Consider the following 16,327-nt stretch of genomic DNA (forward strand, 5'->3'; position numbering starts at 1 on the left):
GCAGGTTAAAAGCAAATTGATTCAGTACACTGAAAAGGGCCTTTGTGTATGTATATGTCCATAGGTGAAAGGTTTGGTTGAACAGATCGATCTTATTTTTATGGATATTAACCCAGGAAAGGGTATATTTTATTGTCATATTTTGAACTGAAGATGTACTGTAATGTCAGTGTGACTCATTCATAAAGCCAAAGCAGAAGTCTGTTGTAAAATTGGTCTTTTGACATTAAGGTTGCAGTTTATCTAACAGGTTTTGCAAAATGTACACGTTCTCTGCTTGTTTCATAAATGAGGCTCACTGAGAGGACAGTTTGTCAGTTTTAGTTTCTCAGTTTACCTGTTAATTGATGCTTTATGACGTCACTTTTATTGCTTAACCAATAAACACAGTACATATATGAAAGAGAATGTACATTTCTGCGTGATTCTTCATTTACTCCCACTTTTCCAAATTTATATAACAGTCTTCATAAAAACTTCTTTGCGACACACATTAATTACTAACAGGTTAAGTAAATGAGTTCATCTCTGCAGTTGTTTTTTCTTGCTGACTAATGAGCTATATTCCTGAGGTAACTATAATTACGTGAACGTTACATTTCTTATGTAGCCTACCACAATGTTTTCCGTCATGTTTATTCCTGATATAACTAGTAGTAAAGAGAAAAGACGGCATGGCACAATAAAGTGAGGTTGTCAATCTGTTTGCATTTTTCTCCCAGAAAAATACCGCTATGTACACGGTAGGGTTGCAGCGAGTGATATGCCATGTCACATTAAAGCCAAACTAGCATGTATTGCTCGTATCATGAGGAAATGGGCAGAACTTGAAAGCCGAGACTATATTCTAATGCTGTTGCAAGTTTAATGCTGCCATTTCATTTTGAGGACAATGAGCTCCACAACAGTTTTACGAAATCGTCTTTATTTTTGGTATCATGGTTAACGTTGCATTAAATGAGCAGCCAGGCACAGCTGGTACAAGACTGCATAAAAGTTCAGCTCTCTACTTAAGTGAAATCTTTCTTTTGTCTCGTCTTGAAACCACACCTAAACTTATACATTTAAAATAACATACAATAACATGACATTTTAGAGCTTGTTTGCTACTAAGCATCAATGAGATCAATGTTTAACTGTCAGAATAAATGAACAAGAAAATTTAGAATTTGAAATAGAAAATAGACCCCCCCCCCATGGTGTTAATATACTGTAATGTTTTGATTATACTGATTACAGCAACATATTATTTTAAAGCTTCCTTGTAAAGAATGCCAATCATCTTTAATTACAGAACTACTGTACATGAATTACGTTGTTTTTATCCTAATAATACTCTAGACACTAGAGACGCCAGGCTCTTTATTTGTGACACGTTCAGTGTGCACAGGCATTGTGGGATACCACATGCTCTAGATGTGCTATTGCTCTTGATATGTTATTTTAGTGATAGTTGTGAAAAAGAAATTCAAGTCTGCTAAATTAAGCAGATTACTGATGATGATAATGATGACAAAGCTGAATTTATTTAGGCCGCTGACTGGGTGGTTTTCCATGTCTCAGGGATTCTGGAAAACTTTTGAAGTCTAGAATATATATATAAAAAAAGTCTCATTCTCTCCTCCCGTGCATTTCTTTATATCAGGGCTCTTCATGAAAAGAGTCCACGGCCTCCAGCAGGTGGAGGGCAAGGCTGTACTGGGCATGGTTTTCGGGGAGCATCTCGATGACTTTGTTGATCAGTCGACTGCTTTGAGACAGAGGGACCGAGGGACAGCGCAGCTCACTAGGGTCCTAGCAACACAAACCATGACACAGATGAGTGTAAGATGATCAGAGTTTTGAGAACTGTGCAGTCTTTGTGATCTCACCATAGCCTTCAGCCAGGTGCAGAGCGTGGGCGGCAGACGGGCCAACAGCTCCATGTTGGGTTTGGTCTGTGACTGGGCATGGAGCAGAGAGAAGGAGAGTCTCTGACCAGTCAACACCAGCAGCTGAGAGCCCAAAACATCCTTGTCCTGCACCTCCATCATCACCTGAGACATCAGAAAAAGACAAAGTGCAAAGAGAAAGTTAAAAAAAAGAAATAAAAGATATGTATACAAAAAAAAGAAAAAAATAAAGAAAAATTAAGAAATTACAAGAAGAAAAAATTAAGAAAAAGAGAACAATTTCGAAACTATGATAAATATATATATATATATATATATATATATATATATATATACTTTTAAAAAAAGAGAAAAGAAAAAACAGCAAAAACAAAAAAAATCATAAAAAAATAATTAGAATCTATATTTCATTCTTTTTTATATGCTTAGGAGGTTTAATAGTGTGTGTGTGTGTGTGTGTGTGTGTGTGTGTGTGTGCTCTTGTTTTTGTGACATATCAGGACACAACTCTGTATAATGACATGGGTATGACACGGGTATTACAAGGAGAGGGTGACTTACGAGGACATAACCCATGTCCCCATTTTTCAAAACGCTTAAATCATACAGAATGAGTTTTTTTGAGAAAGTAAAAATGCACAACTTTTCCTGTGAGGGTTAGATGTAGGGTTGGTGTAGGGCCATAGAATATACAGTTTGGACAGTATAAAAACCATTACGCCTATGGGATGTCCCCACTCTTCACAAAAACAAACATATGTGTGTGTGTGTGTGTGTGTGTGTGTGTGTGTGTGTGTGTGTGCGTGCGTGTTACCTCCTCGGCCCGCAGGTCCAGGCCCTGGTTGTAGAGCTCACAGACGAGGTGTCTGCGCAGGATGTCAGTATTGACTTGCAGTAGAGACGAGAGCTCCATACACACAGATGGCCACATGTCTTCAGCACCGCTGTGTTTGACACCATTCTCCTCCGATTCTGCTAGAACCTTCACCCAGCCTGTTAACACGTTCATCAGAAACTACACACACACACACACACACACGCACACACACACACACGACAGTAATACATCAACATTGGTTCAGAGGCAAGCTATAAACATTTTATGATCTGTTATTTAAGAGCCATTCAATCTAAATTTCGCTGTCAATGTATAAAATGTGTGTGACTATAAAATAAAGCCATTTTGCATGGAGGTGTTCTCGATGGCTGCAGTTCTGCCTCCAGTGCTGAGGGTGGCGCTGGGACTCACCTCTTGTCTCACAGCCACCAGGCTGGGGTCCATGTCTCCACTTGGCAGCAACTGAATGGATGACAAATCTCTAAAAAACGCATTCTTACCCTGTAGGCGATAGAAAAGGACAACAAGAATAAGTTGGCATAAAACAGAAATTGTAATAAATTTTGAGTGAAATGGCTTCTTGAGTGTGAAAAAAATGTCCATCAGGAATTGAAGTGCTGTGATCTCATATGAGTGACCGGTTGCACAAGTCATCAGAGAAGAGATGTAGTTATAAATTTGAAGAGGGGAAGTTAATGTTTTTGGTTAAAGATTATAAAGGGCACATAAAAAAAAAATTCAATTTTGATTTCATGGAAAAAGTAATATTTGAAAAACTCAAATTGCAGATCCTTTTATATAGACATATAGTTTAGGGTGACAGAAAATTATTTGGCAGAGAGAGGAAGAGAATTGTGCAGGTTGGAGTCGAAAATGTGTCCCACGCATAATCACTTCACCGTGTGTGTGTGTGTGTGTGTGTATAAACACACAATTGTGTGCTTTTACCTTGCTGTCGAACAGACTGAGTGGTTTCAGACGCAGAGAGAAGGTCATGGTGGCATGTAGCAGTGACGCTAACACACAGTGATGCTGCACGAGCGGATAGTGAACAGACCTCTGATCCAGAGCTAACTCCACTATAGACACTGGACCCTCAGCACCGCCCCACACTTCCTCCACACACACATCTGGAGCAGACACTTCCTCCACCGCTGAATCCGCCTGAGAGAGAAAACAAGTTTAGAATACATGTCTCGCTTTTATTTCAACCCATGCACTGCTCATCACTGTAAAATCCACAGTAACTTCAGACATGCTTGCGCCCATGCATCCAGTTTAATCAGTCCTTACTCTGGAGAAAAAAGGAAAGGAAGGGAGAAAAGAGGAAGATGAGACCTCCATCAGGGCCTGCAGTAACTGCACACAAGAGCCCAGGAAACTCCTCACAGCGGCGTCTCCCATTCCTACATCCTTAAAACACACACATATATACGTAATTGAATTAAATGAAACAGATCTGACTTTATTTGATGCTTTGTGACTTCTCTTACCCGTCTGCACAGCCGGTCTTTAGGTGCCTTTCCCACCTACATCAACACATGCACAGTCAGTCAATTATTAAATCTTCAATGCAACACACAAAGACGAAAAGCCAGAATAAAAAGAAATGCAAACCTTTTCCATTAGGAAGGCAGCAGCCGAAAACCGCTTGACTATGAAGGTCTGCCACATCATAGCAGAGACACCTGAGAGAAGAGCGTTAATGAAACATAGAGAGTTATCACATGGAAGTTTGTGCAAACTTTATATTCATTGCTCTGTCAACACAAAAATCAGCTTTTATCTAGTCAATGTTTACCAAATATCTCTTACCCAACTGAATGTGAGGACTGGATATCATCTTTAAAAAGTCCACTGACCACTCAAAGTACTGCCCCACCTGAAGAGAAAGGAAGTCATCCATGACTGCTTGACATTTCTCTAGTTCCTCTAATACTCCTTTACTTTTACGAACAAGTACTTTGAAACAAATAAATGCAATTCTTTCACAAAAAGAATTACCAAAAAAAATAATAATAATTTGGTTGCCATTTTTCCCCCCGGTCATTTCCAAACAATAACCGGCTCTCATTTACCAACTCTGTTAAGAAAGCTTAACAAGAGATTGTTTAAAGACTTTACCTCTGGGTCTTTGTTCCACTGGACCACGTTTTCCCAGCTACAGTGAGCAAACAGCACATCAGGAGACAGAGAATTTGGGAACCGCTGACACACACACTCCAGCAACTCTGAGACGACACACACACAGATGTTTCAGTCAAACACATATTATAAAAAGAAACCACCATTATAACAATTTTAAATGATCTAACATCTAAGTAAGTTGATCAGGAATCTCCACAGTTACCCTCCAGTTTGTCCTCCCCGTCTTGCTGTGCTGGCTGTAGTGTGGGTTCATTCTCTCCCCTCCGCTGCAGGATATCCCTCAGGAGATCTGGAGACACACCCTGTCTGAAGAGCAACTTCGAAACATAGTCTGCTGCACCACCTAAAAATAAGTAAACAATACAAATTATAGAATTTCATCCTGGCTTATATTAAAGCAGATATTTTAAATCATATTTTTACTGACAGCTCCAGTATACACCACTGTTCAAAAGTGTTGGGTCGGCAACATTCATTAAAGGTTGCTCACAAAGGCTGCTTTATTTAACATATTTTTCGGACTATAAGTCGCACCTAAGTATAAGTCGCATCAGTCCAAAAATACGTCATGACGAGGAAAAAAACATACCGTATTTTCCGGACTATAAGTCGCACTTTTTTTTCATAGTTTGGCTTGTCCTGCGACTTATAGTCAGGTGCGACTTATTTATCAAAATTAATTTGACATGAACCAAGAGAAATGAACTAACAGAAAATATTACCGTCTAAATCGCATTTATTTAGAACCAAGAACCAAGAGAAAACATTACCGTCTACAGCCGCGAGAGGGCGCTCTATGCTGCTCAGTGTAGGCTACAGGAGGACTGAGCAGCAAAGAGCGCCCTCTCGCGGCTGTAGATGGTAATGTTTTCTCTTGGTTTGTTTCTCTTGGTGCATGTCAAATTAATTTTGATAAATAAGTCGCACCTGACTATAAGTCGCAGGACCAGCCAAACTATGAAAAAAAAGTGCGACTTATAGTACGGAAAATACGGTAATCATAAATTACAGAGAAAAACTGTAATATTATGAAATATTATTACAGTTTAAAACAACTGTTCTTTGTTTTAGTATATTTCTAAATTTAATATATTCCTGTTAGGGCTGGGCGATATATCGAATATTAGCGATAATATCGGAATAATTTTGACGACGATGTACAATTTGAATATATCGGGAATATCGAAAATTTCAAATTCAAGCATTCTTTCCCAAAAGAACGCGCCGAATGTCCAAAAAAGGAACATGTAACTGCTGACTGCTCTACGCCCCTCTACTACGAGAGCTTTAATGATAGCGGTTGCCAGATAACAAGAGTTTAAATCTCCGAATCAGAGCTCCACTGTTACAAGGATACATTTTCTGCCCGGTGTTTGCTTATTTTAAGCAATCTGGCAACCATGCGCACGTGCACACTCCTCATTGCGGAAGAGCCGCAGACGATAATCTGAAAACACTAACAAGCTGGAATTGAGCGATCTAATGAAAGCGTCGTTCAGCCGGTCTGTGTTCTGTCGTGAGATCTCAACTGTATTGTTTGCATTTGTGATCGCAAAATAAATGCACTTACTCGACCGCTGATGTTTGAATAGAGCAACATAGGCTATGGCCATTTGGAATTACTATTGGGGAATTTCACTGATATGTTTAACAGTTTCCATAATATAGACAGAGAGAATGCAAAAGTCTTCGGTATTCATTTATATATATTTATATATAAGAAATAGCTATGTGCTTCAGCAACTAGCCCCCCATCTAAGAGGGTTTTTAGTGTCAGTAGGAACATAGTTTCATGCCACAGAGCTTCTCTTAAAACCACAGACAGTTGACAGACTTGTGTTCTTAGCTTAAAAACTTGTTAAAAAAATTAAAATAAAATACTTATCCCAGTTGCATAGTTTAAATTGTGAATTGCATGCACTAAAAAGTTGACAGAATGCACTCTCTGTAACTGTTACTTAATTTGCACTGCTTCAGTTACATATAGGCCTACATGTATTCATTTAATAAAAAGCAGTAAGTGATCTCTTGGTCTAGATTTTTTAACCGCTTAAATTAGCTGTTTAATCTAAATAGTTTTTTTTGTTTTTTTTAATGGGCAAAAGAAAAAGAAAATGTTTTATTTTTTATTATTTAAATGCAAATGCAAACATATCGAGATATATATTGAATATCGTAAAAAATTTTACAATATCGAGATATCATTTTTTTTTGTATATCGCCCAGCCCTAATTCCTGTGAAAAAGTGAAGTGACATTCAGCCAAGTATGGTGACCCATACCCAGAATTTGTGCTCTGCATTTAACCCATCCGAAATGCACACACAAAGAGCAGTGAACACACACACACACACTGTGAGCACACACCTGGAGCAGTGGGCAGCCATTTATGCTGCGGCGCCCGGGGAGCAGTTGGGGGTTCGATGCCTTGCTCAAGGGCACCTAAGTCGTGGTATTGAAGGTGGAGAGAGAACTGTACATGCACTCCCCCCACCCACAATTCTTGCCGGCCCGTGACTCGAACTCACAACCTTTCGATTGGGAGTCCGACTCTCTAACCATTAGGCCACGACTTCCCCGTGGCCACGACTGCATTTATATAGCGCTTTCAACGGACCACATGGCCATCCAAAGCGCTTTACAAGTTGCCTCACATTCACCCATTCACACACCAACTGCGGTGTCAGCCATTCAAGGCGCCATCCAGCTCGTCGGGAGCAGCTGGGGTTAGGTGTCTTGCTCAAGGACCCATCCAGCTCGTCGGGAGCAGCTGGGGTTAGGTGTCTTGCTCAAGGACACCTCGACACTTGGTCAGGTGAGGCCGGGGATTGAACCACCAACCTTCTGGTTTGTAGACAACCTACATGAACCACTGAGCCACTGCCGCCCCTGTGATGGCAAAGCTGAATGTTCAGCAGCCATTCTTTAATGAATATAAACTTCTGTTCAATTTAATGCATCTTTGATGAATACAAGTATTAATTAAACATGTAAAATAAATAAATAAAAATACTATAGTATATAGTATATTTGTGTGTTTTATGTACCTCTGCCACTCTCTAATAGTGTTTTGACCGAGCAGCGTGTGACAGCGCCACTTGTAGAGCCTTGAGGAGACGGCGAGCAGAGCAGTGTCTGCAGAGCAAGAACATCCTCCAACTGCTTTATACACACCACCCACTGCTCCAACTCCAGAGAAACACATTCCCACTCCTGGAACTGCACAGAGAGAGAGAGAGCGTAACACACACACTGCACCAACTCTACAGATACAGACACAGACACAGACACAGACACAGACACACACAGACACACAGACACACACACACACACACACACACAGACACACAGACACACAGACACACAGACACACACACAGACACACACCTTGCTCTCTGCCAGCTTGGTGATGGCATTCTTGGCTACACGATGAGCAACTAGAGCAGCCAGAAGTGCGGCGGCGGAGCTCTCAGACTGAACACAAGCTGTGCGCACCTGCTGCCACCAGGGTGAGACACACTGCCCATCCCATGACTCATCCACCGCTCCTGACACACACACACACAGAATTAAAATGTTAATATACTGGATAAAAATACAGGCTGATCTCTCTCACAGATGACGTTAAAACCTTTCATGGAGCTGAGGGTGGACAGCAGCGTGTGCAGGTGTGAGATGGCGTCTGGGCACTTCAGCACATCCTTCTCTTTGTTCAGCCAAACTGACAAAAGCAAAGACTGCCAGAGAGACATAAAAAAGCAGAAATTACATTGAAGCAAATTCAAATTATATTCCAACTTTCTTTTTTCTCTTTATATCACTTACCAGTAGCTGCTGAGGGCTGATGCCACTTTCCTGCAGAGTCTCACACACTTTTTGTAAAGGACTCTGACCAGACAGACAACCCCAGAACAGGAAACTACCTGAAATGCACACCAAATTCACATTTGTGATGCACCAATATTAAAATTTTTAATGATATGATTTTATTTTCACGTTATTGCAAATAATTTATAGTACAGAGAATTCTACACTATTTTGACTAAATAATGGATTATAGAAAAAAATAAATAAATAAAAAAGTAGGGCAGAGAGGCGTTCATCGTGGTACTCTAATGAACATGCGTTAAAGACTGACACAGAAGAGAAGAAATTGTTGAAGTCATTATTTTTGTTTTCTTTACACACAAAAAGTATTCTTGTAGATTCATTACGATTACAGCTGAACCACTGATGTCACATGGACTATTTTAACAATGTCTTTACTACCTTTCTGGGCCTGGAATGTGTCAGTTGCACTACTGTCTATGTTTGGTCAGAAAGCTCTCGGATTTCATCACAAATATCTTAACTTGTGCTTCGAAGAAAAATGAAGGTCTCATGGGTTTGGCACAACATGAAGGTGAGTAACTAATGATCCTAACTAAACTATCCCTTTAAAAAAAGTCGATTGGTACTGTGTGTGTTACCAATATTTTGTGCATCCTTAAAATGAATATTTCAAATGTAAACATTTATGACACTTAAAAGAAGCATAAAAATAAAGCACAATGAAATAAATACCAAGCTGGGTCCAATCGGTATCAGGTTGTTTAATCACTCTGAGCTCTCCATTCAACCAATCCAATTGAGACAGAAATGTTCGGACTGGAAGTGGCTCACTTGAGTCTTGAGCAAATGAGACGCAAGGCCGAGAGTTCATCTCTGTGTATCGCTGCAGGACTGGGCCAACACGAGCAAGATCATTCTCAATGCCAGGAAACGACGGCTGTATGGAAAGGAGAAGCCTTTAGTTCAAATCCTAGTGTGAAGATGATACATTAGTTTAGGTCAACAGGATAATGTCTGTATTACACACATGTTCTGGCTCAGTGGGTGATGCATCTGGTGTGTGCAGTAATTGAACGTCTTTGTAGAGCTGGAGAAGTTTGAGCTGGGATGAACAAAACTGCAGCAACGACTCATCAACCGCTTCAGGATCTAATACAAACACACATGAAAAACAGATCAAACATTGACATAAGTGCTTAAATATAAAAAATATACTCCGCCCAGCGAGGCTGAGGGTGTTACCTTGTTCTTTCAGGCTAGCCAATAATGCACCAGTAACATTGGTCAAACAGGACACTGGTGCAGTCTTATTGGACAAAAGTGACTCCAGGGCCTGTCAATCAATCAGATATTTTATCAAACAATTTGTTAAGATATATATGTTGGTGTATGTCTGTTTTACAAACCTGTTTCTTAATAGCTGGATGTTTAATGTCCAATAACACACTTTGTGCTTCACTCTCAAGCAGAGCTGTCAATCAAAGGTTAAAGGTCAACTCAAACATGTGTAATAGAACTAAAATATAACATTGAGTAGTGGTTCAAATTTGTTTTGGGATGACAAAAAGCATATGCATTGTATCTCATGAATATTAATGAGGTAGATCTGACCTGGCTCCACCTCCCTGCTCCTCAGTAAAGTGGTGAGTCTCCTCAGCAGGTGCATGTCTTTAGCGCGCTCGCTCTTCTTATCACTGACCAAAACACAGAAAAGTCACATTTGCACTAACCAGCATTGTGTGTGTGTTCGTCAATATTAATGTACACATGTTCATGAATAATTTATGTTTGAGCGTGCACCTGAGTGCCATGTGGAATGGTATGGTGACAGCTCTCAGTGCTCCATTAACCAGGTCAAACAGACACACTTGTTGTGTGTGGATTTGCCAGCCCTGACTGGTAACACTGTTCACACCCATTAACCTGTGACCTGCGTACAGCAGCCTGGAAGAGAGAGACATAAATTAATATGCAATTTCAGATGGTAGCAATCAGGAGTGTCATTTTTAAGTTTTGTGTGCGAGTATGTACCTGCAGTGTTTGCCTACAGTAAAAGCCCCTACTCGTGGACCATGCTGAGTTCCCCACACCTCTAAAATACCCCTACGTGGGGCGTAAATCACGAGAAACTGGGCATGCCGGCGGGGCATAGAAGGAGATGTGGCTAGATCTCTCTCCCCACGGGCCTCTGACACCTGCACCCATCCGAGCTGAGCATCACGATAGCCTTCATACATATAAAACAGATATTAAGAAAAAAATTATTGTTTATATACAGTATGTCGAAACGTTTGGGGGCAAAAGTTATCTTTTAATCTTTTTGGAAGTCTCTCATGCTCAATAAGCTGCATTTTTTTTATCAGAAATACAGTAAAATTGTTATAATATTGAAATATTATTACAATTTAAAATGAATATTTCTGTTTTCTTTAATAAGAGACAAAAGGTGAATTTTCAGAACCCACTGCACATGATCTTTCATTATAAGATCACTTACTATAAGGAAATGATAATAAGTGCTGCTTAATATGAAACTGTGATACTTTTTAATGTCTTAATGTTTGAAGACAACAAAAAATGTAAAATTGTAACTGTTCAATATTGTCACATAAAAAAACAGTCCATTATGATAGTGATTTAGGAAACAGCTGTGATGCTTTGCGTGCGTTTGTTAAGTGAAGCATTCATCACACTTATTCAAATCCTCACAAGTCACAAGTTGTTTTGTGCAATTTAATAGGATCCGGTTGATAAGATGCCTGTTACAAATCAGACTACATTATTAGTGCTTCACTGCTCACCCTTCCACATCCTGATAGCGATGCCTCGTGCCACATCCAGCAGCGTGACTCTGCCAAAGTCATCTGTGACGCCAGCCATAGTGTTACATGGAGAGAGACAGATAGACTCGCCATGTCGTCGAGAATCTGGAAGGCCGAACCTGAATAAAAGTAGGAAAATGAATGTTAAATGAGTTAAATATTGAGTATGTATCTGATTACAAGAAGTTAAAAGGCAATGATGTGGATAATTAGAGATAGTTTGACTGCACATAGAGTTACCTAACAGGAAGGGCTGTGGCTGGCTCCACTTTTGGCTTCTGTTTCTGCACTGACTCCTCTTCATTTTTAGTCTTCCATCCCAACCAACCACTAAGCAGGAAGTAAAGAGAGAGGCAGAGACAAAGAATGAGTAAACATGGAGTGAAACTGAACATGACAGGCCAGTGCTAATAAGAGCCAAGAGTTAAAATAACCCAGACACACAGACCTGGCAGCACTGAACAGAGCTGATGTGAGTTTGCTGGCCACAGCCAGAGCCACATGGGAGAGAAGAGGCTGAGAACTACCCTGAGACGGGAGAGAGAGAGAGAGAGAGAGAGAGAGAGAGAGAGGAAATACGGCCATGATCAACAAGTACAACTACAAACAAGCCACAGATACCAACAACAGACCGATCAAACAAGATGTGATTGTGTGTGTGTGTGTGTGTGTGTGTGTGTGTGTTTGTACCTCTATAGCATAGAAGAACCCAGTATAGGGTCCACCTCCCACTGTGATGTACTGACTCATAGCAGGAGGACTTCCTTTAACCGAAGCATGAAATCCTCCAAGGTTAGATGCATTTTTCATCTGATCGAACACACTCAGGGTAGTAATACCTGAAAGAGAAAGACATTACCTCACTAACATGCAAACGTTTCCCATCAGTAATTTTTTGAAGGAAACTAATAAATTTATTAAGCAATGACGAATTCAACTGATAAAACATTTATAATGCTACAAAAAAATCTATTTCAAATAAATGTCTATTCATCAAAAAATCCTGAACAAATGCATCACATTTTCCACAAACTATTAAGCAGCTCCACAGTTTTTAAATGGGTCATAATAAAAAATGTTTCTTGAGCAGCAAATCAGCATATTAGAATGATTTCTAATGGATGTACCTATGCTGGAATGGTCTGTAATTGTGTCCATGTCTTGCAGGCCCCATTTCTTATAGGCCAGTGGTGGAGGCTGGATGACATCACTTCCTGCTGCTGCAGCTGAAACCGACGCAAGGAAAATAACGTGTGAAAATATGACCGGATGACAGACTAAATTATAAATAGGTAAGGGACTACTGGTCAAAAGTCTCTCTCTCCTACCTCTTGCAACCTGGTTTCGACAGGCACGTAAAGACTGGAAGAGACTAAAGCCATCGATGGTGACAAGGGCTGCTGGGTACAGAATACTGAGCTCCTCGTGCTGATAGAGAAACAGGCATTTCAACATCTAATCAGCACGTCATCAGAGTAGGCAGATGCTTACTGTTTAAGATGTCATGTTTATCCTTGCCTTAACAAATGCTTTGTGCAGAACTGAACACATCAAGTCAGTGTAAGAGGTCTCTCTACCTGTTCCGTTACTCCAGGGTGACGTGGGATCTCATAGGTGCGACACTTCAGTCGTAGCACGGGATCTTCATGCAACAATTGGGCCAACAGAAGAACACCGCTCTATATACACACACACAGGATTAGACCACTGGCTGTGCTGATACTGGTCTGATTCTGATTAAATATGACATATGTAGCTGTTTATTAAACATGTCAGTTCATTAGAGAGTCTGAACTCAGCTGGTAAATTTATGGGTCAGAAAATATCACAGTACCTCTGTGTAGAAACGGACATATCCTGAGCTGAATCCAACCACAATACAGGTCCAATCAGGCCGACCAGTAGAACTCCTAAAACCATAAACACATCATGAGAACATAAATTACCTTGTGAGGTTGGTGAATTTTTACAAATGTTTTTGAAGAAGATGCTCACAAAGTCTGGATCTATTGCTCCAAATAACAGTAAAAAAAAAAATTGTAATTAAAAAATGGTTTTAATATGTGTATTAATATGTAATATGGTTTAATATATAATTTAATGTTGATTATAATATATGTTTAAATGTAATTTATTTCAGTAAAAAAAAGTAATATTGTAAAATATTGTAATTAACTGTTTTTTATTTTAATATATGTTCAAATATAATTTATTTCAGTAAAAAATTTTTTTATATTGTGTTCTATTTCAAAATGTATTTTACTTCTGTGATGCCAAAGCTGAATGTTCAGCAGCCATTACTCAAGTCTTCAGTGTCACCTGGTCCTGCAGAAATCATTTTAAATGCAAATTTGCTGCCCAAGGAACATTTCTCTGAATTTTCAATTCTGAAAACAGTTGAGCTGCTTAATATTTTTGTGGAATTCTTAGCTAAACAGAAATCTTTTGAAACAAAATAAAAGTCTTTGCTGTCATTGTATACAGGAGCATGTATGTGAGTGTGATATTCTTACCTCTTCTGGCTGGCCAGTGGAATACAAATAACACTACTGATACACTCCCTGTGGGAAGAACCGACAAAAAAAAAACTGTAAACCTGTGAAACACATATTTTGGCCACTCTTCATTTGTTTATTTTTGTTCTTCTGCCTCTTTTTTTTCAACTTTTTACAATCCTCATTATAAAAAACATTTACAATCTCCTTTACATATAATACTTCTCAGTCCTTCCTTTCTGTCTTGTTACTCATTCTCTCTTCTTTGAGGGATTAAATCCCTTCATGGTGTTTCTCATAAAGCCATCCAATCCTGACCCTCCCCTCTCCTCTCCCGTCTCTCACCCCTCGTCAGCGCTCAGCGTTCCACTCCAGCTCACAGCGAGGGTCATTTCCTCCTGCCCACTCTCATCTGTCCGCCACTTAGCTGCCAATCAATCAATCAATCAATCAATCAATCAATCCACATACGAGTTATACCAATCAATAACAAGTAAAGACGAGATTAATCACTGCTGTGTGTCTGTGTGTACCAGTGAGAAATGCGGCTGTGTGCTCTCGAGCGATGACCAGCAGATCTGAGCAGGGCGAGAGAGACAGCACACAGTCCTGTAACCAGGGGGCGCTCTGCTGCTCCTCCTCTTCAGCCTAAGAGAAGGACATGCAGAATTCAGGGGGGGAAATTTTTTTTATGGTGGATTCTATTATTTTGTGGTCAGTATGAATTGTCTTTGTATGGAAAAGAGAGGTGCATAAATTCTTCAAAATTTCAAGTTTTGTCTTCCACAAAAAAGTAATAACATACAGGTTTACAATAAATAATGACCTGAGCTCCATCCTCTTTAGGGACATCAGGATTCTCCCAAGAGCCCCAGTCGGAGTCATCCCATGTTAACTCATTCTCTAGAGAAAGAGAAAAAAATCTGCTGTAAATAATGTAGTCAGCAATGATGAATCTATTCACATTAGACAGTCAGTCGGCTCCATCTGGTGTCCTTCTACCTCTGTGAGAGTTCATACACAGTCTCATCTTCTTTTTCATCCCCTGTGTGCTCTTACGCATCTATGACCAAGTGTTTTGATACAAATCATCTGCCAATCACATGACAAAATCAAGAATGCAAGTTTTACCTAATTTACAACTGTCAATATACCCTTTCCCTTTTTCTTATCTGCATGTATCTGCATCACAGCCAGATCATTCACATTTCAAACATTTTTTTTCCTTTTTCAAAATTCACACATACAGTTCACTTATTATTAGCTCAGTATAAAAACAGTATATTTTATATCATTAACTCTAAACCTATGCCTCGCACATATCGTTCTGCATTTATATATTTTAATTAAAACACGATTTACTAGTTGATCACCGTCGTTTTATTATCGTTGTGGTTTCCTTATTGTAGGCAAATCAAAACCCAACACACAGCCTGTCAGTTCTGGTGATGGCTGTGTTATTTTGCTCTTACCTGGAAAACCACTTTCCAACTCTACCAGTCACCCAAGCCGAACCCCACACACCCGAACTGACACCCGTAAATCACTGAACAACCGCAGTACACACACACACTGTCTCCAGCAGTACCTGCTTGTGTTTTCTCTTCCTCGGGTCCGGCGCTGTTGTGATTGGGGAACAGAAACTCTCGCACCTGTCTGAGCTCCTGGACCCGGCCGAAATCCAGCAGGCAGCAGGACATGATTCAGGAGGAACCGGACCCAAAACCTGCGGATTCTACGACATAAACCTTCCGCCCGCTGCGTGATCCGCCTCTTAGTGTGTTTATGATCCTGTCTGTGAAGTATGTTAGGGTGTCGAGTGTTTTTTTGGAGCCAAAACGGGTCAGAAGATCCAGCTGAAGTGTCAGTGTGTGTTGTTGTGCCGAGTTTGGGATGACAAAGACATCCGCTGTAGACACGCTAAACGCGCGGCTGCCCCCTGCTGACATGGAGGACAGGCACGTCTCACTTCTATTAGGTGTATTTTCTAATATAATATAATATAATATAATATAATTTAATATAATATAATATAATATAATAGTGCCAGTGTACAGAACTGTTTTTATTTAAACTTCAAAATTCTTTCCTGACTGAGGCAGTTTCCTCATGTATGCTAATTATTTGAGCACCTTTAAACAAGAAAAATGTATATGTAAACTATGAATATACATATATAACAGTTATATATATAAATATATAACATATATTTTAAAGTTATATGTTTGAGTTGTATTGATTAGCATTAATACAGATACAAAACAAACATCACATATATATGAATGTTATGACCTGTTGGTGA

The 16,327-nt window shown here is 39.7% G+C and overlaps 1 protein-coding gene across 2 annotated transcripts; it reads right to left on the reverse strand.

The window, feature by feature from the left end:
• Window positions 1-908: 908 nt before the first annotated feature.
• Window positions 909-15,933, reverse strand: rab3gap2 (RAB3 GTPase activating protein subunit 2 (non-catalytic)). Of its 2 annotated transcripts, none has more exons than XM_059520387.1 (35): window positions 15,614-15,933; window positions 14,852-14,928; window positions 14,559-14,673; window positions 14,371-14,452; window positions 14,044-14,091; window positions 13,365-13,440; window positions 13,108-13,209; window positions 12,859-12,958; window positions 12,658-12,756; window positions 12,221-12,369; window positions 11,979-12,058; window positions 11,771-11,860; window positions 11,510-11,649; window positions 10,740-10,935; window positions 10,509-10,652; window positions 10,320-10,402; window positions 10,115-10,179; window positions 9,951-10,041; window positions 9,736-9,857; window positions 9,441-9,645; window positions 8,703-8,800; window positions 8,509-8,614; window positions 8,265-8,425; window positions 7,925-8,096; window positions 5,081-5,221; window positions 4,855-4,961; window positions 4,546-4,612; window positions 4,348-4,418; window positions 4,224-4,259; window positions 4,069-4,143; window positions 3,679-3,894; window positions 3,142-3,231; window positions 2,707-2,907; window positions 1,872-2,036; window positions 909-1,794 (listed from the first exon to the last, which is right to left on the reverse strand). In XM_059520387.1, the coding sequence occupies exons 1-35, from the start codon at window positions 15,723-15,725 to the stop codon at window positions 1,642-1,644; spliced, it is 4,035 nt and encodes a 1,344-aa protein (XP_059376370.1). In that variant the 5' UTR covers window positions 15,726-15,933; the 3' UTR covers window positions 909-1,641. The 2 variants fall into 2 exon arrangements, with proteins under 2 accessions (XP_059376370.1, XP_059376369.1); XM_059520386.1 differs by having other exon boundaries at window positions 4,024-4,143.
• Window positions 15,934-16,327: the final 394 nt, after the last annotated feature.

The sequence above is a fragment of the Carassius carassius genome, chromosome 32 (assembly GCF_963082965.1).
Source record: "Carassius carassius chromosome 32, fCarCar2.1, whole genome shotgun sequence".
In the NCBI taxonomy this organism is placed as follows: domain Eukaryota; kingdom Metazoa; phylum Chordata; class Actinopteri; order Cypriniformes; family Cyprinidae; genus Carassius; species Carassius carassius.